Genomic DNA, 23,993 nt, shown 5'->3' with positions numbered 1-23,993 from the left:
TAAGTCTCTGTTTTTCTAGACCATGGTCCTACCAGAAAGAATGGGACCTTCATTTCCACTCAGTTTCAGCTGGGCACAATGAATGAATGATCCATTCATTTCAAAAATATTTATTGAGTGCCTCCTCTGTACCAAGCACTGACATAAACATTTAGAATGCATTGGTGAACAAAACTATGGCAGATTGTATTCTCCAAATATTATTACACCTACATTTTTCATCCCACATGTTTTCTTCCTGACTCTTGATAGGGCTCAAGAGTCTAGGGACTCTGATATCAAAAGGTCTGTTGTGTGTCTTTTGGGACTTGGCAATAAATGATATCCTCTAGTTTTCTCTGTCTTGAAATATACACCAAAGTAATCCTGAAAAATCTGGCTGGTTAGCCAGACTAAGGCAGCCATACCAGACAATTCATGGGGAGTGACCACTTAAAGATACCTGAAAACCTCACTTATTTCAGCTCTAAGTCCAACTACATTCTTCACCAAGACAAACTTCTTCCTCCTAAGGAGGAATACCACTTTTAAAAAGTAGAAATTGGAATTGAAGAGTCCAGAAAACATTAAATATTTGGTTATAAATATAACAAAATGTATGTAATATATTATGTAATATGTATGTATGAACTACACATTAAAAACTAGAGAACACATGAAAGAAATTTTAAAAGTCTAAACAGTACAAATAAATGATCATGGATTACAAGACTTAATATTATTAAAATGTCAATTCTCTAGACACTATAGATTTAGTAATTCCAATTAAAGTATCAGCAGCATTTTTTGGTGGAAATTGACGAGCTGATCCCAAAAATCTGGAGAAATAAAAGAAGTGGAATAGACAAAATAATTTGGAAGAAGACCAACAAAGATGGTGAAATTGCACTGGATTTCAAAACTTAGCATAAAGTTAAAATTATCAACACAGTTTTGTATTAGAGAAAAAAATGGACACACACATCAACAGAATAGAAGACAGACTGCATAAATAGATCTCTACATTTATCATCAATTGACTCTGTATAGATGTGCAGTTTAAAGGAAAGAGGGTATTCCTTCCAACAAATAATGCTGGACAACTATCAATACAAGCAAAATTGAGTTTAATCATTATCTTGCACCATCACCAAAAATTAGCTCACAATGTAGATGGACCACAATGTTAGTTACAAAACCCAAAACTATAAATATTGGATAAAATATTAGGAGAAAATATGTCTGGCCTTGGGTTACATAAAGTGATTTTAAGTTAAGATGTCAAAAATACAATTCATAAAACTAAAAAGAGACAATGTTGCTATAAATTGTTATACATATTAATTTATTAATATTGTAGGTATAAATAATTGAATTTTATACAAAGATTGTTATCTATGTTGTATTTGTAGTATGGGAAAATAGGTCAGACGTTAGACCTTTAATATTAATTGCTCTTTGTCTCTAGCTGAACTGTCCTGTTAAACTGCTAATATAATTATTTTTCAAAGAGGCTTACCCTTGTTTTTCTACATTAAAAACATTAATATCCTCCAAAAAATCTACAAAATAAAATCCATATTTGTTTAAATATGTCACTCAAGGTATTTCCCGTCTTCTCCAGTCTTATGCTCCATTATTCCTCACATCTTGTACTGTACATACCAGCAATACCCGGCATTCTTGGATTATCTCTCGTCCTCTGTCCTTGGATACCATTCTTTCTACCAAAAATAACAAAATAGAGTCATTTTTTGTTATGTATCTAATAATAACAGTATGTCTGGGCTAACCACTATAATATACTAGGGGAAGTTATCTTTGAAAAGGGATAATTGACTCTGTTAAATGAGAAATTCCACTTCTTGGTACTTAACCAAGAGACATGAAATAAACATGAAAGTTAACAAAAACACTCTAAAAAATGTTTTTAGAATCTTTAATCATAATACCCCCAAACTGGAAAAGGTCAGATATTCATCAACAGAAGAATGGATGAAAAAGTTGGGCTATACTCATCTCACACGCTAGTAAAGTAATGCTCAAAATTCTCCAAGCCAGGCTTCAGCAATATGTGAATTGTGAACTTCCTGATGTTCAAGCTGGTTTTAGAAAAGGCAGAGGAACCAGAGATCAAATTGCCAACATCCACTGGATCATGGAAAAAGCAAGAGAGTTCCAGAAAAACATCTATTTCTGCTTTATTGACTATGCCAAAGCCTTTGACTGTGTGGATCACAACAAATTGTGGAAAATTCAGAAAGAGATGGGAATACCAGACCACCTGATCTGCCTCTTGAGAAATCTATATGCAGGTCAGGAAGCAACAGTTAGAACTGGACATGGAACAACAGACTGGGTCCAAATTGGAAAAGGAGTACGTCAAGGCTGTATATTGTCACCCTGCTTATTTAACTTATATGCAGAGTACATCATGAGAAACGCTTGACTGGAAGAAACACAAGCTGGAATCAAGATTGCTAGGAGAAATATCAATAACTGTTGGGGGCCGGCGTGAGGCACTCTGCCCGTGGCAAAGATCATGAGGAAGGAGTCTCGACATACGCAAAGGCAGGATCGAGCCTCAGGGGTCCCCCTGGAAATCCTCGAGCATCTACCCCCATAACCAGAGCCTGCCTACTGTACTACTTTGTGCTCTCACCTACACCTCTGACTTTACAGGGGGCTGTCCCCCACCACCTCTTTCGGAGAAGGAGTTAACTTAGAGCTCCAGTTAAAAACTCCTGGGTGTGGCAAGAGTGTTTTAATCTAGAAACTCCTCTGAAGGTTCTCTAGCCTGCCTGACAGGCTTGTCCAACCACATGTGATTGCTCACAGCCTCCCAACCGTGAGAGGCACGAGCTGCTTTAAACCTTCTAAAAACAGGTTCCTTAGAAAAGTTAGAAAACCATTAGTATAAGTATAGTGGGCTGATTAGAAATTGTATTGGTGAAGGGTTTTTCATTTGTTGAGCCAATGTTTGTTGCTAAGTCTCCACATCCCCTGCCCTTACACACATTAATGAATATATAGAAGAAAAAAGTATTAACCTTTGATATAAATCACGTTAGACCTTAGGCTAAGTAAATTCTTTCCTTAACTAAAACCCACTATACCTTCACCCTATAGGAACGTAACTTTATTTGGGTGGCGTTTGTTTTAAGAATAATCACCCCTGGAGAAATAAGTGTCCTGGTTGACTGACCGCTGTCACAAGGAGAGGGTCATAAATTGTCAGCAGGCCCCCTGGCCAGAAGATGATGTAACACCCCTAAGATCTCTGTATACAGTTGTATGAAGCACCTGACTTTGATAAAAGTCAGGACTGCTGACCCCCTGTGACTTTTGCATAACATCTCAGTGTATAAAAGTAGACCATGGAAAATAAAGAATTGGGATCAGTTGCTCGAAAGACTGCTCTCCCCATGTCTCTCTCTCTCTCAAACTCTGGCTGAGTCTCCATCTGGAGCGCGGGACCCGCCATGCTTACTAATTATGCCTGGGCTTCTAAGATCCGACCGGGGAGGCCTCAGTGTCTCCTCTCCTTCGGGAGAACGGAAGGATGACTGCGGCCTATGTAAGTGGTGCAAGCTTCTTGTCTTGAAGTTTTATTGGTCTCCCTCGTAAACCAAGCTACTCAGCCTCTTTTCTCCACTGAATTTTCCTACTGAGCTATCCTCATTCTATTACTCTTTATATCTCTAATTAATATCTAATTGAAACTATTGTATCCTGAACCTCACCGACGCCATCCCCACTTTGAATACCCTGGATCAGCCGGGGCTGGACCCCGGCAAATAACCTCAGATATGCAGATGACACCACCCTTATGGCAGAAAGTGAAGAGGAACTCAAAAGCCTCTTGATGAAAGTGAAAGTGGAGAGTGAAAAAGTTGGCTTAAAGCTCAATATTCAGAAAACAAAGATCATGGCATCTGGTCCCATCACTTCATGGGAAATAGATGCGGAAACAGTGGAAACAGTGTCAGACTTTATTTTTCTGGGCTCCAAAATCACTGCAGATGGTGACTGCAGCCATGAAATTAAAAGACACTCCTTGGAAGAAAAGTTATGACCAACCTAGACAGCATATTAAAAAGCAAAGACATTACTTTGCCAACAAAGGTTCGTCTAGTCAAGGCTATGGTTTTTCCTGTGGTCACGTATGGATGTGAGAGTTGGACTGTGAAGAAGGCTGAGCACCGAAGAATGATGCTTTTGAATTGTGGTGTTGGAGAAGACTCGTGAGAGTCCCTTGGTCTGCAAGGAGATCCAACCAGTTCATTCTGAAGGAGATCAGCTCTGGGATTTCTTTGGAGGGAATGATGCTGAAGCTGAAACTCCAGTACTTTGGCCACCTCATGCAGAGTTGACTCATTGGAAAAGACTCTGATGCTGGGAGGGATTGGTGGCAGGAGGAGAAGGGGACGATAGAGGATGAGATGGATGGATGGCATCACTGACTTGATGGACGTGAGTCTGGGTGAACTCCGGGAGATGGTGATGGACAGGGAGTCCTGTCGTGCTGCAATTCATGGGGTCGCAAAGAGTCGGACACAACTGAGAGACTGAACTGAACTGATACCCATAAAACAAGAGTAACATTCAGTAATACAAGGAACTCCCAACATACCATAACACAGAATAATCTCAAAAATAGGCCAAAGGAATGAAGCCTTTTATAAAGGTTTATAAGTTTTATTTTCCATTTATATGAAGTTCTAAAATAGGTAAATTAACCTATTTTACCTGGAGAAAAAATTTAAGAAGAAATAGCTATTTCTGTGGGTCCGGAGGATTATCAGGTGATTTTCTAGACTGACGACAGTGTTCTATACAGAAGCCATACAGAATGTACTGGATAGAGGTTTCACTTACATAGGTTTGTGCACTTCTCAAAACACATAAAATGTTATATTTAGATTTTGCATTTCATTTAATGTAAATTTTACCTAAAAACAGGATCAGTAAGTGAATATCTAAGTGTAGTTAATGATATGTGTGCTGAAATGTTGAGGAGTTAAGCATATAGATGTTTGCAATTTACAATGATACACATTAACAGAAGTTCAATATCCAAAACATAAAACCTCCTTCAAATCAACAAATACTTCTGCAAACCTGTAAGAAAAAAAGAAGCAATTCTATAGGGAAATGGGCAAAGTTAAAAACATGTGCTTTCTAACAGAGGGAGAACACTCGGGCATACCTCACAGCAAAGTCCTCTAACCTATCTCCTATAGTAATGGAAATAAAAACAAAAATAAACAAATGAAACATAATTAAAAGTTCTGCATAGCAAAGGAAACTATAAACAAGGTAAAAACACTCAGAATAAGAGAAAAATAATAGCAAATGAAACAACTAACAAAGGATTAATCACCAAAAATATACAAGCAGCTCATGCAGTTCAACATTCAGATCAGATCAGATCAGTCGCTCAGTCGTGTCCAACTCTTTGCGACCCCGTGAACTGCAGCACGCCAGGCCTCTCTGTCCATCACCAACTCCCGGAGTTCACCCAGACTCACGTCCATCGAGTCAGTGATGCCATCCAGCCATCTCATCCTCTGTCGTCCCCTTCTCCTCTTGCCCCCAATCCCTCCCAGCATCAGAGTCTTTTCCAATGAGTCAACTCTTCGCATGAGGTGGCCAAAGTACTGGAGTTTCAGCTTTAGCATCATTCCTTCCAAAGAAATCCCAGGGCTGATCGCCTTCAGAATGGACTGGTTGGGTCTCCTTGCAGACCAAGGGACTCTCACGAGTCTTCTCCAACACCACAGTTCAAAAGCATCAATTCTTCGGCGCTCAGCCTTCCTCACAGTCCAACTTTCACATCCATACGTGATCACAGGAAAAACCATAGCCTTGACTAGATGGACCTTTGATGGCAAAGTAATGTCTCTGCTTTTCAATATGCTATCTAGGTTGGTCATAACTTTCCTTCCAAGGAGTAAGCGTCTTTTAATTTCATGGTTGCAGTCACCATCTGCAGTGATTTTGGACCCCAAAAAAATAAAGTCTGAGACTGTTTCCACTGTTTCCCCATCTATTTCCCATGAAGTGATGGGACAGGATGCCATGATCTTCATTTTCTGAATGTTGAGCTTTAAGCCAACTTTTTCACTCTCCACTTTCACTTTCATCAAGAGGCTTTTGAGTTCCTCTTCACTTTCTGCCAGAAGGGTGGTGTCATCTGCATATCTGAGGTTATTGATATTTCTCCCGGCAATCTTGATTCCAGCTTGTGCTTCTTCCAGTCCAGCGTTTCTCATGATGTACTCTGCATAGAAATTAAATAAACAGGGTAACAATATACAGTCTTGACGTACTCCTTTTCCTATTTGGAACCAGTCTGTTGTTCCATGTCCAGTTCTAACTGTTGCTTCCTGACCTGCATACAAATTTCTCAAGAGGCAGATCAGGTGGTCTGGTATTCCCATCTCTTTCAGAACATTAGAAAGACAAATAACCCAATCAAAAAATGGGCAGAAGACTTAAACAGACATTTCTCCAAAGAAGACACACAGACAGCTAACACACACATGAAAAGATGCTGAACACCGCTTATTATTAGAGAAACACAAATCAAAACTACAATGCAGTATCACCACACACAGGTCAGAATGGCCACCATCAAAAAAATCCACAAACAAATGTTGGAGGAAATGGAAGCCTCCTGCACTGTTTGTAGGAATATAAATTGATACTGCCTCTATGGAGAATAGTATGGAGATTCCTTAAAAAAACTAGGAATAAAATACCATATAACACAGCAATCTCACTACAGGGCATATACCCTGAGAAAACCATAATTGAAAAAGACACATGTACCCCAATGTTCATTGCAGTATTATTTACAGTAGCTAAGACATGGAAGCCACCTAGATATCCATTGACAGATGAATGGATAAAGAAGATGTGGTACATATATACAATGGGATATTGCTCAGCCATAAAAAAGGAACACATTTGAGTCAGTTCTAAGGAGGTGGATGAATCTAGATCCTATTATACAGAGTAAAATAAGTCATAAAGAGAAAGACAAGTATCATATATTAAAGCACATATATGGAATCTAGAAAGGTGGTACTGATGAACCTGTATCAGGGCAGCAATAGAGATGCAGCCATAGAGAAAAGACTTGTAGACACAGTAGGGGAAGGAGAGGGTGGGACAAACTGAGACAGCAGCATGGAAACATGCACATTACCATAGGTAAAACAGATAGCCAGTGGGAGCTTGCTGTATGATGAAGGGAGCTCAAACCTAGTGCTCTGTGACAATTAGATGGGTGGGATGTGGTGGGAGAGAGGTTCAAGAGGGATGGGACATATGTATACCTATAGCTGATTCATGTTGATGAATGGCAGAAATACAATACTGTAAAGCAATTATCCTCCAATTAAAAATACATACATTTTAAAAAATTCACTTTTTGAATAAGAAACTTGAATTGTAATAAACATATATAAAAGATGGACAGCCTCATCATTAAATAAGATAATGCAATTAAAGCAACAACGGGATACAATTTCAAACATATTAGAGTAGTAAGTCAGAGTAGGCAATGGCAGCCCACTCCAGTACTCTTGCCTGGAGAATCCCAGGGACGGCAGAGCCTGGTGGGCTGCCGTCTATGGAGTCACACAGAGTCAGACACGACTGAAGGGACTTAGCAGAAGTAGCAGCAGCAGAGTGGTAATAAGAACTATAATCAAATTTAGTAAATAATAAGAACTATGCTCAAACTTGGAAAAATTCTTGCTGAATGGCTTTTAAATTATACCACTATGGACAGTAATAACAAATTAGAAATAAAAAATTATAATATATGCATGCCCTAGATTTTCAGATATATAATATGGAGAAACTCCTGGGTTATGTTCATCAGAGGGTATATAAAAGGATGTATATTAAATCACACATTAGTAGGAAAAATGGACAGATAAACTGTAGGGCATTTTTATAGAATTCTAGATAGCAGGTAAATTGAACTTGATCTACATCAAATTAACATATTTGAAAATAAAATATCAGGATAGCAAAGCAAGAGGCAAAAGCAAAGACACAGCATGCTTCTGCTTATGTAAATACTGAAAATACAGAATACTGTGTGTGTGTATATACATATATATATATAATACAGAATACTGTGTGTGTGTGTATATACATATACATATAGATAGATAGATAGATAGATAGATATTTGTGTGTATCACAGAAGCAAGGCAATTGATAGAAACATACCAAACACAGGCAAATTACAGGTTTCTTTAAGGAAGTAAAAGTTATGAGAATTTATATCTTGAAAATTACTGTTCAAAACAAAAGCTCAGAAGCATTCTTCCTATTTGAAAGAAGCTACCCTATACCCTAAGTCACCATGAAATCACTCTATTGCCAATAAAACCAGTGAATACGATGAGTATTTAAGAAGGCTCCGTGATTCTCATGAGGGCTTTTATAACCTTTTGGCTCCACATGACTTTTTCTGGAAAAATCTGCCCAAGTGGTAAAAGTAATGATAACAACCCTAGTTTGTTTTAAAAGGTGACTTTTAGGTGACTAAAAAGTCAATTACACAGGTATATCCCCATTAGGTACACAGTATAGGTACCTGAAATCTATTCCATACACATAGTAAAAGTTAAAAAAATAATAAAAAATTAAATTTATATAAAAATGGCCATCGAGATGGCTGCTGTTCATTCCATTTTCAGTGGAATGAACAGTAGCCATCTTGAAAGCTGTATCTGAACTGCCAAGGATTTAACCCACTCCATTAGTGGGTAAATGCGAAAGAATTACTGTAAAATAGAAAGACCTGAAGTGGACTACCTAACAAGAAGTCTCAGAACTGACCAGAAATGGCTCCCTTCCAGGCTGACAGGACCTAATACCAAGAAGAAAATGCTGGGAGTAAAATCAAAACTGCAAGATAGCCACACTAACCAGGATGGCTCTTAGTTTTATGCTGATATGAAGTGGAAGCTCCAGAGACCCCCCAGAATGACCAAGGATAAGTAAGCCAAGATAATTTACAGATATTTGTGTCCAAAAAGAAAATCTGTAATGCTGTAAGAAGCATTTTAATATAATTGCAATGCTGGTCCTGAGGAACACATTCATGAACATCCATATGAAAATTCAGTCTAGAAGAAGAAAGGAGGAGTTCCATGGTGTCCTTCACCTTGTCTTTTCTTAAAAAAATATTTCAAAAGTTGCTGATAATATAAGCTACTTATCTATGTGACAGAGTTCTAGGGATTCTTCATTAACTACTACAGCAAAGAATTTCCATCATTAGTCAGCTTTCAGATCTAGACTGGTCTACACTGAAAGAGATTAGCCACATTCAAAGACACTGGGACTGTATAATGGGAAAACATACCCATTCTAGATTGAAATAAGTAATTCTCTAAATCCTCTCTGAAATCAGTCATTTGCTTCTATCTATCTGCATATTTGCACATGTATTTCTAATATTTAGGACTCAAATGATGCTCAAAAATAATCTCTCTGAACTTTTAAATAATATTGGTTTATAAATTCTCTTTAAAATGCTTAAGTTATGCATGTAATAACACAGATACTAGAAATTAACACCCAAGTGTTATTGGATGACTATTTAAGGCCCTTATAATACCACAAATATACATAAACAATACTATTTGCTATAACCATTCTTACATTCTCCTGGAAGAACAGCATCCAATCCTAGTACTAAGAATAAAAAGCAAAAATTTGAGTTAGGTAAGATATGCTTTGATTCCCAAGATATGTTTTCTCAAAGCAACAATGAAGGATTGTTTTCTTTGGTTTTATTTTTTAGAAAAAAAGGGGAAAGAGAAAGGAAGGAAAAAGAAGGAAAACGTGCTATACCTTTCAACTACAAATACAAATGAAGTGAACTGAAGTGAAAGTCCCTCAGTCATGTCCAACTCTTTGCGATCCCATAGACTATACAGTCCATGGGATTCTCCAGGCCAGAATACTGGAGTGGGTAGCCGTTCCCTTCTCCATGGGGTCTTCCCATATCCAGGGACTGAACCCAGGTCTCCTGCATTGCAGGCAGATTCTTTACCCGCTGAGCCACAAATACAAATGAAATAATGATATTTTGGTGAATTCCAGTAAAGCTCAACTCATCCAAATTCTAAGATGCAATGATGATAATCTGTTACCTGGAAACAAGAAATTAGTTGATTATACTCATAAAAGTTCTAGAAATTCAAGGGAAAGGGTTGGCTTTCAGTTATATGGAATAAATAGGAATGAGATTTTTTTTTATTACTCTGTAACTTCAGATTTCCCCATAAATATTCTCCAATTTCCAGCTTTTAGTACCCATATTTTATACTCAGTCACTTTATGAATTTACTTCTCTTGACAAGCATGTGTATTTGATCACAGCAGTCATTACACATCTATCTACCCAGCCATATTGCCTTTTGGCCTGAGTTGATTTCACATAAATATCTGAATGTTTGTTTCAGAAAGTGGGCTTCAGAAACTAATAACAGAAACCAGGAATGCCTGATAGTTCAATTAGGGACACAAAACTACAAAGGCCAAGTGAGCAAACACCTCATTTGCTGCTGGAAGTGTATTCTTTCCAGAACAATAGACTGTGAGTCCCTAAAAGGCATGAATGATAAACTGTATCATTTTACACCTTCAGTGTTTAGTGCAGTGCCTGGCACACAGTAGGTACCAAACAAAATATGCTGAATAAAAAATAATGGAAAAGTATAAAACACACATATGCTTTCCACAAACAGGAAAAGATTTCAGACCTCAAAATCTTGAATGATCTTAAATAAGTTAAATAAGTTAGTCTCAAGAATCACTGAAATAATTTAGTATTGAAGAAAGATACTAGAGAAGGGAAATAGATATTTCCCTCTCCTCCACCCATTTCTTTCTTCATTTTCTTTTTCCTCCACTGCTTTTTTTCTTTCTCCTGCAACTTGGTGATGCACAATTTTCTTGTATTACTTTATTTTTGTTATAGCAAAGAAAATATATTAGTTAAAATCAAAAATTTTCAAAGTAAAAGAATAATTTTACAGTTGAGTCCCTATTATGCCAGGCATCTTAAATACATTATATAATTTAATCTTCATAAGCACAACCTAAAATGTGATTATTACAATTTTTTAGGTGAGGAAACTACAAGGCAAATGATTGATCACAAGTGAAACAATGGAACAATGGAACAGTACATAATACAAAGCCTTTTGACTTCAAATCTCATGTTCTTTCCATACTAACCTATCTTTTACAAAGTAACTAATTTAAGGCTATACTATTTATATTGTAAAATATTCTTTTAAATAAATTTATAACAGATTTCCTTAAACTCCCTAAATATATAAACAATGTTAAATTCATATAAAATCCATTTAATAAATGAGTTTTACAAAACACAGGTTGTTTAAAGTCCACTACAATTAGATATCTAGTATTAATGACAGTTCAATAATACATATTTAGAAGAAAGTGAATTGCAAGTAAGGAATCTAGCATCTATTTTAATCTTTGCCATTGATTTATGTGTGACACGTAATCACATTCTCCTAGTGAATCCATCTGTTTTCAAATTTTAGAATATAAAAAAAAATGCTGACCACCAAACTGGGATATTTGAAAACTAGCTATCTCCTCAGCTAACTTGTTAATTTCTTAAAAATAAAAATAGTATAAATATGTAAAACAATCCAAATTGATCTAAAAGTAAAGGATGTTAAAGAGAGAGATAGAAAAGCAGCTTCAAGAATTTCCTCTGATAGGCACAGAAAAACAATTCACACACACACACACACACACACATACATACACATATATACCCACATATATATACATATATATGTTACAAATGACCATTTTAGTTGCTTTTTAATTGTGTGTTGTGCTATCATAGTACTTCACTAGAAAACTGCTAGATGAGTAATTTACCAGAATAGAAACCAAAGTAATTCAGATTTTTTTCTAAAAGCTTAACTTCAAATATTTTGTAAACTCTAGAAGAGTAAAATGGGTCACCTATAAAGACTTTTATTTTTATTTATGGTAGCTTTAGCAATGAAAAATGTCATAAAAATTCAACCTAGAATAATATCACTACATTTGTTACCCCAAAATCTATTCCACTCATTCATTATTCAATATTTTTACAAAGTTACTAAGAGCTACCACTGGTAGAAATGGTGGGGCTATAGAGGAGAATAAAAAAGGTATAGTTTCTGCTCTCATGGAGTTTACATTGCATGGGAGGTAATTAATTAGCTAAAGAAAGCCATATCAAAACAAATTCAGAGATTAAAATTTAAGGGAAATTTTTAAAAATAACTATGTATATGGTGCATTTATACAATTGATGCTTGCATGCATGATCAGTCACTTCAGTCGTGTCCAACTCTTTGCGACCCTGTGGACAGGAGCCCCCAGGTTCTTGTCCATGGGATTCTCCAGGCATGAATAGTAGAGTGGGTCACCATGCCCTCCTTCCAGGGGTCATCCTGACCCAGGGATCCAACCCCAGTCTCTGGCATCCCCTGCATTGGCAGGTGGGTTCCTTACCACTGGTGCCACCTGGGAAGTCCATATATTATCAACACTATGTGTAAAATAACTAATGAGTACCTACTGTATAACACTGGTAACTCTACTCAATGTACTATGGTGGCAAATGGGAAGGAATTCCAAAAAAGAGGGGATATATGTACACACATAGCTGATTCACTTTGACTTTTTGTGGGTGGTCTTCTCTGCATCCATATCCCCTTTCTTCTGCCAACAGAACTTTTAAACAACATCACAGCATACACCTAAACCAACTCCCTGCTCCAGTGGACAATTTTCCATAGTTTAAGATAATCATATCTCCATTTTCTTAGCCACAATGATTGGTACAAGAATGGGGATATTAAGTTATTCAGAATCCAATGGATTTGGAGAGACATTTCGTGTGGATTAAATTTTTTCCTTCCTTATCAAAAAGTATCCCAATGGCTGTATTCTTTTCTGCTGGTTCTAAATGTACAATGTAGCTCCTGGCACCTCTATAAACCAACTATGGAGTCAGAAGTAGACAACCAAATTGAAAATAGTGTTAATTTTCCTTAGTGGGGAAGCAGGAAGCAAGGCAAAAAAAAAAAAAAAAGTCGTCTCCAGCACCACAATCCGAAAACATCAATTCTTTGGCATTCAGACTTCTTTTTTTTTTTTTTTCTTAATTTTATTTTATTTTTAAACTTTACATAATTGTATTAGTTTTGCCAAATATCAAAATGAATCCACCACAGGAATACATGTGTTCCCCATCCTGAACCCTCCTCCCTCCTCCCTCCCCATTCCATCCCTCTGGGTCGTCCCAGTGCACCAGCCCCAAGCATCCAGTATCGTGCATCGAACCTGGACTGGCAACTCGTTTCATACATGATATTTTACATGTTTCAATGCCATTCTCCCAAATCTTCCCACCCTCTCCCTCTCCCACAGAGTCCATAAGACTGTTCTATACATCAGTGTCTCTTTTGCTGTCTCGTACACAGGGTTACTGTTACCATCTTTCTAAATTCCATATATATGCGTTAGTATACTGTATTGGTGTTTTTCTTTCTGGCTTACTTCACTCTGTATAATAGGCTCCAGTTTCATCCACCTCATTAGAACTGATTCACATGTATTCTTTTTAATGGCTGAGTAATACTCCATTGTGTATATGTACCACAGCTTTCTTATCCATTCATCTGCTGATGGACATCCAGGTTGCTTCCATGTCCTGGCTATTATAAACAGTGCTGCGATGAACATTGGGGTACACGTGTCTCTTTCCCTTCTGGTTTCCTCAGTGTGTATGCCCAGCAGTGCAACGGAAAGAATAAAATACTTAGGAATATATCTACCTAAAGAAACTAAAGACCTATATATAGAAAACTATAAAACACTGGTGAAAGAAATCAAAGAGGACACTAACAGATGGAGAAATATACCATGTTCATGGATTGAAAGAATCAATATAGTGAAAATGAGTATACTACCCAAAGCAATCCATAGATTCAATGCAATCCCTATCAAGCTACCAACAGCATTCTTCACAGAGCTAGAACAAATAATTTCACAATTTGTATGGAAATACAAAAAACCTCGAATAGCCAAAGCGATCTTGAGAAAGAAGAATGGAACTGGAGGAATCAACCTACCTGACTTCAGGCTCTACTACAGAGCCACAGTTATCAAGACAGTATGGTACTGGCACAAAGACAGAAATCTAGATCAATGGAACAAAATAGAAAGCCCAGAGATAAATCCATGCACATATGGACACCTTATCTTTGACAAAGGAGGCAAGAATATACAATGGATTAAAGACAATCTCTTTAACAAGTGGTGCTGGGAAATCTGGTCAACCACTTGTAAAAGAATGAAACTAGAACACTTTCTAACACCATACACAAAAATAAACTCAAAATGGATTAAAGATCTCAACGTAAGACCAGAAACTATAAAACTCCTAGAGGAGAACATAGGCAAAACACTCTCTGACATACATCACAGCAGGATCCTCTATGACCCACCTCCCAGAATATTGGAAATAAAAGCAAAAATAAACAAATGGGATCTAATTAACCTTAAAAGCTTCTGCACATCAAAGGAAACTATTAGCAAGGTGAAAAGACAGCCTTCAGAATGGGAGAAGATAATAGCAAATGAAGCAACTGACAAACAACTAATCTCGAGAATATACAAGCAACTCCTACAGCTCAACTCCAGAAAAATAAATGAATCAAAACCAATCAAAAAATGGGCCAAAGAACTAAATAGACATTTCTCCAAAGAAGACATACAGATGGCTCACAAACACATGAAAAGATGCTCAACATCACTCATTATCAGAGAAATGCAAATCAAAACCACTATGAGGTACCATTTCACACCAGTCAGAATGGCTGCAATCCAAAAGTCTACAAGTAATAAATGCTGGAGAGGGTGTGGAGAAAAGGGAACCCTCTTACACTGTTGGTGGGAATGCAAACTAGTACAGCCACTCTGGAGAACAGTGTGGAGATTCCTTAAAAAACTGGAAATAGAACTGCCTTATGATCCAGCATTCAGACTTCTTTATGGTCCAACTCTCACATCCATACCTGACTACAGGGAAAACCATAGCTTTGACTATATGGACCTGTGTCAGCAAAGTGATGTCTCTGCTTTTTAATAAGCTGTCTAGTAAGGCCAGGAGAAGTTATGGTTTTAAATGGGGGATCAGGGAAGAACTCTTTGTGAAGGTAATATTTAAACAAAGTCTTGAAGAAGTTAAGAAGCTAGTGATGTCAACATCTAGGAGGAAAGCTTTCTAGATAGAGGGAAGGACAAGTACAAAGGTCCTGAGGCACTTCTTTATCAATTATCATTTTAGAATCTTATCAACATTAACTCCAAAAACCTCTAAATTTCCTTTCAGTGTTAGATGGGTCTTGCCACAAATATAAGATTCATATCGTGTTTACAGCCAAAACTGTGTACTCACAGTTACAGCCTGTAACTGTGAGTCTGTCATTGTGAGTGTGCATGACAGAATAATTTGGGGTAAAGGAAGACTTGAAATTACATTTTGTCATTTTGTTAATCAGTTCCTTTCAGCCAGTGTAAATTATCATACAGAGCACCAACGTGAGACTCTGGCTGACCCAGGTTTGAACTTGAGCTCTGCCACTCTGAAGACTGGAGCCACTTACCTGATCTCCAGGCACAAAAGGATGAAATAATACCCATCTGAAGCATCTTTGTGAAGACCGGGTGAAAATACAAATTCAAGTCTGTGTGTCCTTCAATAAAATTAATTTTTTTTTCTTTAAACAAAAAGAGAGAAATGTGTTCTGGTGAGATCTTTAAACCCTGAATCAAATTATTCATTTGATTTTCTTAAATTGGATTGTACAACATTTTCTAAAAAAATCCTAAAGCGCCCATACATAACAAAATCAAAATCAGACTATACAATGTCCTCTTCAAAACTTTGCACCAATGTCTTCTGAATCTTTGATCTAGAAGACATGGCATCAAAGCAGTTCCTACTTTATAATTACTCAACTCTCTCTCTCCCACTTTTTTTTGTCTCACTCTCCTCAGACCTCAAAATGACTGTAGATGCAGCATCCCACAGCAGTATAAAAATGCAGTCCAAGGGACTCTCAAGAGTCTTCTCCAACACCACAGTTCAAAACCATCAATTCTTCGGCACTCAGCTTTCTTCACAGTCCAACTCTCACATCCATACATGACCACAGGAAAAACCATAGCCTTGACTAGACGGACCTTTGTGAGCAAAGTAATGTCTCTGCTTTTTAATATGCTGTCTAGGTTGGTCATAACTTTCCTTCCAAGGAGTAAGCATCTTTTAATTTCATGGCTGCAATCACCATCTGCAGTGATTTTGGAGCCCCAAAAAATAAAGTCTGACACTGTTTCCACTGTTTCCCCATGTATTTCCCATGAAGTGATGGAACTGAACTGAACTGAAGACAGCATATTGAAAAGCAGAGACATTACTTTGTCAACAAAGGTCTGTCTAGTCAAGGCTATGGTTTTTCCAGTGGTCATTTATGGATGTTAGAGTTGGACTATAAAGAAAGCTGAGCACTGAAGAATTGATGCTTTTGAACTGTGGTGTTGGAGAAGACTCTTGAGAGTCCCTTGGACTGCAAGGAGATCCAACCAGTCCATCCTAGAGGAGATCAGTCCTGTGTGTTCTTTGGAAGGACTGATGTTGAGGCTGAAACTCCAATACTTTGGCCACCTCATGCGAAGAGCTGACTCGTTGGAAAAGACCCTGATGCTGGGAAAGATTGAGGGCAGGAGGATGAGATGGTTGGATGGCATCACCAACTCTATAGAATGGGGTTTGGGTGGACTCCAGGAGTTGGTGATGGACAGGGAGGCCTGGTGTGCTGCGGTTCATGGGGTCGCAGAGTCAGACACGACTGAGTGACTGAACTGAACTGAATTGTAATTTTTCACGTTAATACATAGTCTGAATAATTATTTTCATGGCTTCATAATGTTTCATTAAGTGAATGACAAAAGGTATATAATGTCCTACTATCACCTTTTAGAGGAAATACATATTTAACTTGTCATCAATTCTCTGCAGAACATAATTTCAGATATTTTTTAAAATGTTTTGATGGAGACATTTTTCTCTGCAGAGTACTTACCTTTGCCATCTATTGAAGAATGCAAGGCAATCAAACTATGTCAGTTTTACATTGGGTCAGATTATTCTGTGCCAACTCAGGAAGGCTCATGCATCTATTTCAATATAGAATGTCAATTTCTCAGTTGAAGGCTCAGCGGTCTCTCTCTGCCTACTCTCTTTAAATTGACTATGAGAAAATGGTAGATTACCCATCTTAGTGTCCAGCTGCTTGCTATATACCTGGTCTAAGCACGCAGATATATCCTTGGTCTGGTAGTGGCTTTAATACTTAAAATTACAAAACTCATTCAGATCTTTGAGTTTACCAAATTTAAACTTTGGAATTTCTTACTTTTATTTTACTTCTCCAAAACACTTATAATAAAGACTCATCTCTCACAGACACTTTCCAATTTACTTTTTTACAAAATCAAATTTTACCTTCCTAGCAGTTCTCTGTGTGAAATTGCTTACTTTTGGAAGCATGACCTCAAGAGAAAAAAAAAAAAATCCAAAGACCTATTTAGTAGTAAAGACTCCTTATACTCTTTAAAACTTGAAACCACTAATAGGAGAATAAAATTATTACAGCTAACATTTATTATGGACTATTAACCAAGCATTTAATTAACCAACAGTTAATTAATAATTAACCAACAGTGTAAAGTGCCTTATATATTTTTTAATTTGATCATTATAAAATCATTATGAAACAGGTAATATTAGCTTCATTTTATTAACGGAGGACATGGAGTTTTTAAGGTTTATGAAAAGCTAATTCAACATCACATTATGTGTAAATGTTGCTATTGAGATAGGAATGATCAATTTTATTTAACTTAGACATCAAAGATAAAATAATTAAACAACATCATCATTCAGAAAAGATGAGATAGAGCAAACCTCGTGAAGGAAGGAGAGAGTGGGATGAATTGACAGAGTAGCATTGAAACACATATGCTGCTGCTGCCAAGTCACTTCAGCCGTGTCCGACTCTGTGCGACCCCACAGACTGCAGCCCACCAGGCTCTGCCGTCCCTGGGATTCTCCAGGCAAGAACACTGGAGTGGGTTGCCATTTCCTTCTCCATTGCGTGAAAGTGAAAGTGAAGTTGCTCAGTGGCGACCGACTCGTAGCAACCCCATGGACTGCAGCCCACCATGCTCCTCCATCCATGGGATTCTCTAGGCAAGAGTACTGGAGTGGCTTGCCATTGCCTTCTCCGAACATATACACTGCTGCTGCTGCTGCTAAGTCGTTTCAGTCGTGTCCGACTCTGTGAGACCCCATGATAGCCAATGGGAATTAGATGTTTGAAGCAGGGAGCTCAAACCCAGTGCAGTGTGCTATGTGACAACCAGAAGGGTTATACGGATGGGAAGTGGAAAGGAAGTTCAAGAGAAAGGGGATATGTGTGTACATGTGGCTGGTTAATGTTGATGTGAAGGAAACCAACACAACGTTGTAAAGCAATTATCCTTCAATTAAAAATAAATTAAGAGAAAAGAGCTTTACAATTAAATGAAAATAGACTACGTATCTCCCGAATATACTTCTGTGAAGTGTGGTATAAGAAAGAAAGATAGCAGTAAGTTGGGTCTGACTTTTGCAACCCTATGGACTATAGCCTGCCAAGTTCCTCTGTCCATGCATTCTCCAGGCAAGAGTACTGGAGTGGGTTTGCCATTTTCTTCTCCAGGGGATCTTCCAGACCCAGGAATCAAACCAGGTTCCAAGCATTGTAGGCAGATTCTTTACCAACTGAGCTACGTGGGAAGTGAGGTATGCTGCTGCTGCTGCTAAGTCACTTCAGTTGTGTCCGACTCTGTGCGACCCCATAGACGGCAGCCCACCAGGCTCTGCCGTCCCTGGGATTCTCCAGGCAAGAACACTGGAGTGGGTTGCCATTTCCTTCTCCAATGCATGAAAGTGAAAAGTGAAAGTGAAGTCTCTCAGTCGTGTCCAACTCTTAGCGACCCCATGGACTGCAGCCTACCAGGCTCCTCCGTTCATGGGATTTTCCAGTCAAGAGTACTGGAGTGGGGCGCCATTGCCTTCTCCGGAAGTGTGGTATACCCCCTTGTAATTATGCACATGCCCATGTGCAATAGGCAGACCTATAATGACATCATGTCTAGATGAGGCTTTAGAACCTTCCTCATAAGAGTGCTCTAGGCAGCCACCACCACTGATCATCTGTGGCAGACTCAAGAAACAAATTTGATGGCCATCCTAGGAGACTGATACAGGCCCACTGACTGAACTCTTTCAGAAGAGCTGCTGTGGTCTGTGTACTAAATAAAGACAGTGGCATGATAGTATCATCAATTCATAAAACTGACAGTTTTACGCGAGCCAACTGTAATACCATGAATTATCCTGAAAGCTTTTTTCAAATTAACAGTTAAGAAAGTGGTCAAGAACACTATTTCTTCTCTCATTGTCTCAAACTGTGCCAAGATAGTTAATACTATCCTAAGATAAAATTACCGGATTTTCAAAAAAGATCTGTCTTTGAACAATTATTTTAGAACTTAGCCACAATTTTAAGTTGGTAATAATAAACAAGTAATAATATATCATCTGATTTTTTTTATATTCCTGTCAAAACAAGCATAAGGCTTATTCTACCAGCAAATTTTAAAAATAAACTTTGGCTGGAACATTCCTATCATATAGCACAGCTTTGATTCTGAAAACAAAATTTTACTATTCTATAGGGGATCAGAGAGCAAAACCAAAGAGACTGGATTAGAAATCTGTAATGCTAGACCTAGTTATAGATAAGACACTAGCTTCCATGATTAGACCAGTTAGAGAACTTCAAAGCAGGAGCATACTTTTCCAGAGCTAGGCAACACAATCATTCGAACATAGGAAGAAAATATTAGGAAAAAATTATGTAAAATAAGTTTAAAAAGAAATATTTTATGGACACTTAGTGAATTGATGGTAGCAAATATATGTATGAAACATACACATTGAAAGTTCAAATTAAAACCATTTTTGATAGAGATATATCATCGTAAAGTTTAGAGGTCACCAAACAAGATACTGGAGAACCTCTCCTACTTTGAGATTTTATAACTTGTTATAAGGTAGGCATTTAACTTCTCTGATGGAAAGAAACTGGGGCATTAACAGAGCAAAGCTTCCAAAATTCCTTAGAAATAGTAGATAAAAGAAAGACTCGAGTGGCCAACAGAGGCAATAAGGATTGGTGATAAACTATAGAGCACTCACCTCCCCTAAATGGAATTATTCACTCCTCAGCTAGAAGAGATGAAAAAGCTGGCTCAAAACTCAACATTCAAAAAATGAAGATCTGGTCCCATCTCTTCATGGCAAATAGACAGGGGAAAAGTGGGAGCAGTGGCAGATTTTATTTTCCTGGGCTCCAAAACCAATGCAGATGATGACTGCACCACAAAATTAAAAGACCCTTGCTCCTTGGAAGAAAAGCTATGACAAACCTAGACAGCATATTAAAAGCAGAGACATCACTTTGCCAACAAAGGTTCATATAGTCAAAGCTATAGTTTTTCCAGTAGTCATATACGGATGTGAGAGTTGGACCATAAAGAAGGCTGAGTGCTACAGAATTGATTCTTTTGAACTGTGGCACTGGAGAAGATTCTTGAGGGTCCCTTGGACTGCAAGGAGATCAAACCAGTCAATCCTTAAAGAAATCAATCCTGAATATTCATTGGAAGGACTGATGCTGAAGCTCCAATATTTTGGCCTCTTGATGCGAAGATCCAACTCATCAGAAAAGACTGATGCTGGGAAAGGTTGAGGGCAAGAGGAGAAGAGGGTGAGAGAGGATGAAATGGTTGGAAGGCATCACGGACTCAAGGGACATAAGTCTGAGTAAACTCCAGGGGATAGTGAAGGACAGAAAAGCCTGGCGTGCTGCAGTTCATGGGGTTGCCAAAAGTCAGACACAACTTAGCAACTGAAAGACTAAATGCTCAGCTAACAGCTGCTGACAGTTTGTTTGATTTGGCTCAATTCCTAATCTCACTAATCATACTTCCTGATCTATAAAATGGGAGTAGCAATAGAACCTGCGTCATTGGGTTCTTGTGAGGATTAAACAAAAAATGCATACAAGGTACTTTAGCAATGTACCTAGTACACAGTAAGTACTCAACAAATTTCAGTTATAATAACAATTAGGTTTTCATTATGTACCCAGAATCTTAAATTATTTTTTATTAAATCCTTTCACAAACCTATGAGAACAATATTATCTGCAGTATAGAAGAGAAAATTGAGGCTCAGCAAAGAATAAAATATGTCCAAATTCATTATCTTACCCAAGGCCAGAGTTTCAAGCTCTTTGTATCAAGTTATTCTTATCACACACAGATTCTCATCAGTAGAATCGCATCCTCTGTGCTAGAGAAACAATTGGGTGGTTTCAGACTGTTATTTCTTAATTCTATTTAGAATATAAAACCAAATGATATAGTTTCTCTGATGGCTTATGATATGTAAACCTCACATAACAAAATTTCTCTGTGTTCAAAATTTTGTGTTATACTGAGCCTAAATTTTGATTAATTCATGAAAGAGAATTAAGGATATCTCAAAGAACTAAACAGGCCATGACGACCATGAGACATAATTATCAGCATTGCCAAATTAATTAAATACCCTTCATTCTGTAACCTCATTTCAGATTAATATCATTAAGAGAAAAACATAAATTTATTTGCATAAGAATGGGGACTGCCATTAAATATTTATGTAATAGACATATAACTTCAATTTTATTAAGAAAGAATAAATTTATTTCAAGGGTCACTGGTTCTTCATCATGTTAAAACCAATTCCTTGCAAAATCTTAACACTAATCTCCATGCAAAGAAATGAATACACAAATGAATTTTCAATGACACACTTATAAAATAAAAAACAAATTCAGGGAACTTTCCTAGTGGCTCAGTGGTTAAGACTCTGTGCACCCCACCTATGGGGCTTGAATTCAATCCTTGATTGGGAATTAAGGAATATGCTGCACAGCATGCCAAAAAAAAAAAAAATTCAAGCTTAGCTAAGGAGAGACTTTATATATTAAAAATATCAATAAGGGGAGGAAGACAATTCCAATAGGGAGAAATCTTTCACCTAAGATTTTCAAGACTCTCAAAAGTTAAACAGAAAGGTCTTTTATAAGGAAGAATAAATAAACTGAGAAAGAACCAGAGATGCTAGATTTTTCAGGATGTCCCAGAGAAACAGAACCAATATGATAGATATAGCTATATAGGTATGTGTAAGAGTAAGCTGGAGAACCAGGAAAGCCAGTGGTGTGATTCATTCTGAATCAGGAGGATTAACAATCATGTGGTCTCTGTTACAAGCTCTGCTGATTCAAAATCCCAGGAAACAGGAGCACTTACATCCAAGGGCAGGAGAAGATGGATTATCTCAGCTCAGAGAGACAAATTCACTTTTTTGTTCTATTCAGACCCTCAGTGGGTTGGATGATGTCCACCTGCATTGGTGAAGGCAGTCTCTTGTACTCAGTCTACTGATTCAGATGCAAATCTCTTTCAGAGACATCCCTACAGATATACCCAGAAATAATGTTTTACCAGCCATCTGGCCTGTAGAAATCTATAATAGTATCAAATCACAAAGAATGGGTGCCAACAGAGGGGAAAGGTAGCTATTGCTTGAGCATTAACCACTTATCTCAGGTTATAAGCTCAGAACAAGAAATTCCTAAAGTATTTAGCCTCTAATTAAAATAAATAAATTAAAAAAAAGAAATTCCTAAATTTCACATAATGTTCCTGTATTATGTTTCATTATATTCACAAAGCAGAGGAAGCAGCCAGAGAATTTTAGTAATGCCAGTAATGAGTAAATCTTAGAATTCAAGATGATGTATCATATTTCTGTTTAATTTAGATTAAGCTTTGACCCTTTGCTCTTGAGTCAGGTATTAGTAATATGTAGTAGTGGTAGACTGAGGAGAAAAACAGGTAAAGCCCTGACCTCATGATGCTTCATTTCCAGTGGGGATGATGGGTAAAAAGGGGGGAAAAGTAAATAAAGAAGAGGACCATATTATTTTAGATTCTACTAGTTGTTATTGATAGTTGAATTGTGTCCCCACCCTGAAAAATTCTGATGTTGGAATACAAATTCAGAATATGACTACTCTCAGATATATGGACTTTAAGAGTTAATTCAACTAAAATCTGGTCATTAGGGTGGGCTCTAATCCAGTTATTATTGTTTCTTTATAGAAAGAGGAAATTAGGACATAAACACCGAGGGAAGACTATATAAAGACAAAGGAGATGGCTATCTACAAGCCATGTAGTTCTCAGAAGGAATAGTTCTCAATAGTTCTCAGAAGGAATTATCTCAAACTTCTTAGCCTCAAAAACTGAGAAAATAAAAGTATGTTAAGTTTCCTCAGTCTGTGGCACTTTTTTATGGCAATGCTATCAAACAACAGTGATAAGTGTTATATGGAAATAAAAACCACAACTTAATAAAGTGTGACTGGTGAAAGGAGCTTGGCATGGAAAGCTGCACAGTTTGGTTAGAGAAGTCAGAGAAGAACTGTGTGAAGAGATGACATTTTGATTTGAACAAACCTTATCAAAACCGAAGGTAACCACATTTATGGCAGAGAATGTTTAGTCACTAAGTCATGTCTGACTCTTTTTAATTTATTTATTTTAACTGGAGGCTAATTACTTTACAATATTGTATTGTTTTTGCCATATATCAACATGAATCCTCCACGGGTGTACATGTGTTCCCCATCCTGAACCCCCTCCCG

The 23,993-nt window shown here is 37.4% G+C and overlaps 1 protein-coding gene across 1 annotated transcript in view; it reads right to left on the bottom strand.

The window, feature by feature from the left end:
• Nucleotides 1–118: 118 nt before the first annotated feature.
• LOC129629676 (uncharacterized) overlaps nt 119–23,993 on the bottom strand; it is a 60,330-nt gene continuing 36,455 nt past the window's right edge. The window contains exons 3-5 of the mRNA XM_055549812.1: nt 15,726–15,839; nt 1,645–1,703; nt 119–818 (exon numbers count right to left, since the gene is read on the bottom strand). Coding sequence (XP_055405787.1) covers nt 774–818; nt 1,645–1,703; nt 15,726–15,839 — 218 coding nt within the window. The 3' untranslated portion in view covers nt 119–773. The remainder of the gene's footprint in view (nt 819–1,644; nt 1,704–15,725; nt 15,840–23,993) is intronic.

Source organism: Bubalus kerabau, chromosome 1, assembly GCF_029407905.1.
Source record: "Bubalus kerabau isolate K-KA32 ecotype Philippines breed swamp buffalo chromosome 1, PCC_UOA_SB_1v2, whole genome shotgun sequence".
Classification (NCBI taxonomy): Eukaryota; Metazoa; Chordata; class Mammalia; order Artiodactyla; family Bovidae; genus Bubalus; species Bubalus kerabau.
This window is presented reverse-complemented; position numbering and strand designations above follow the sequence as displayed.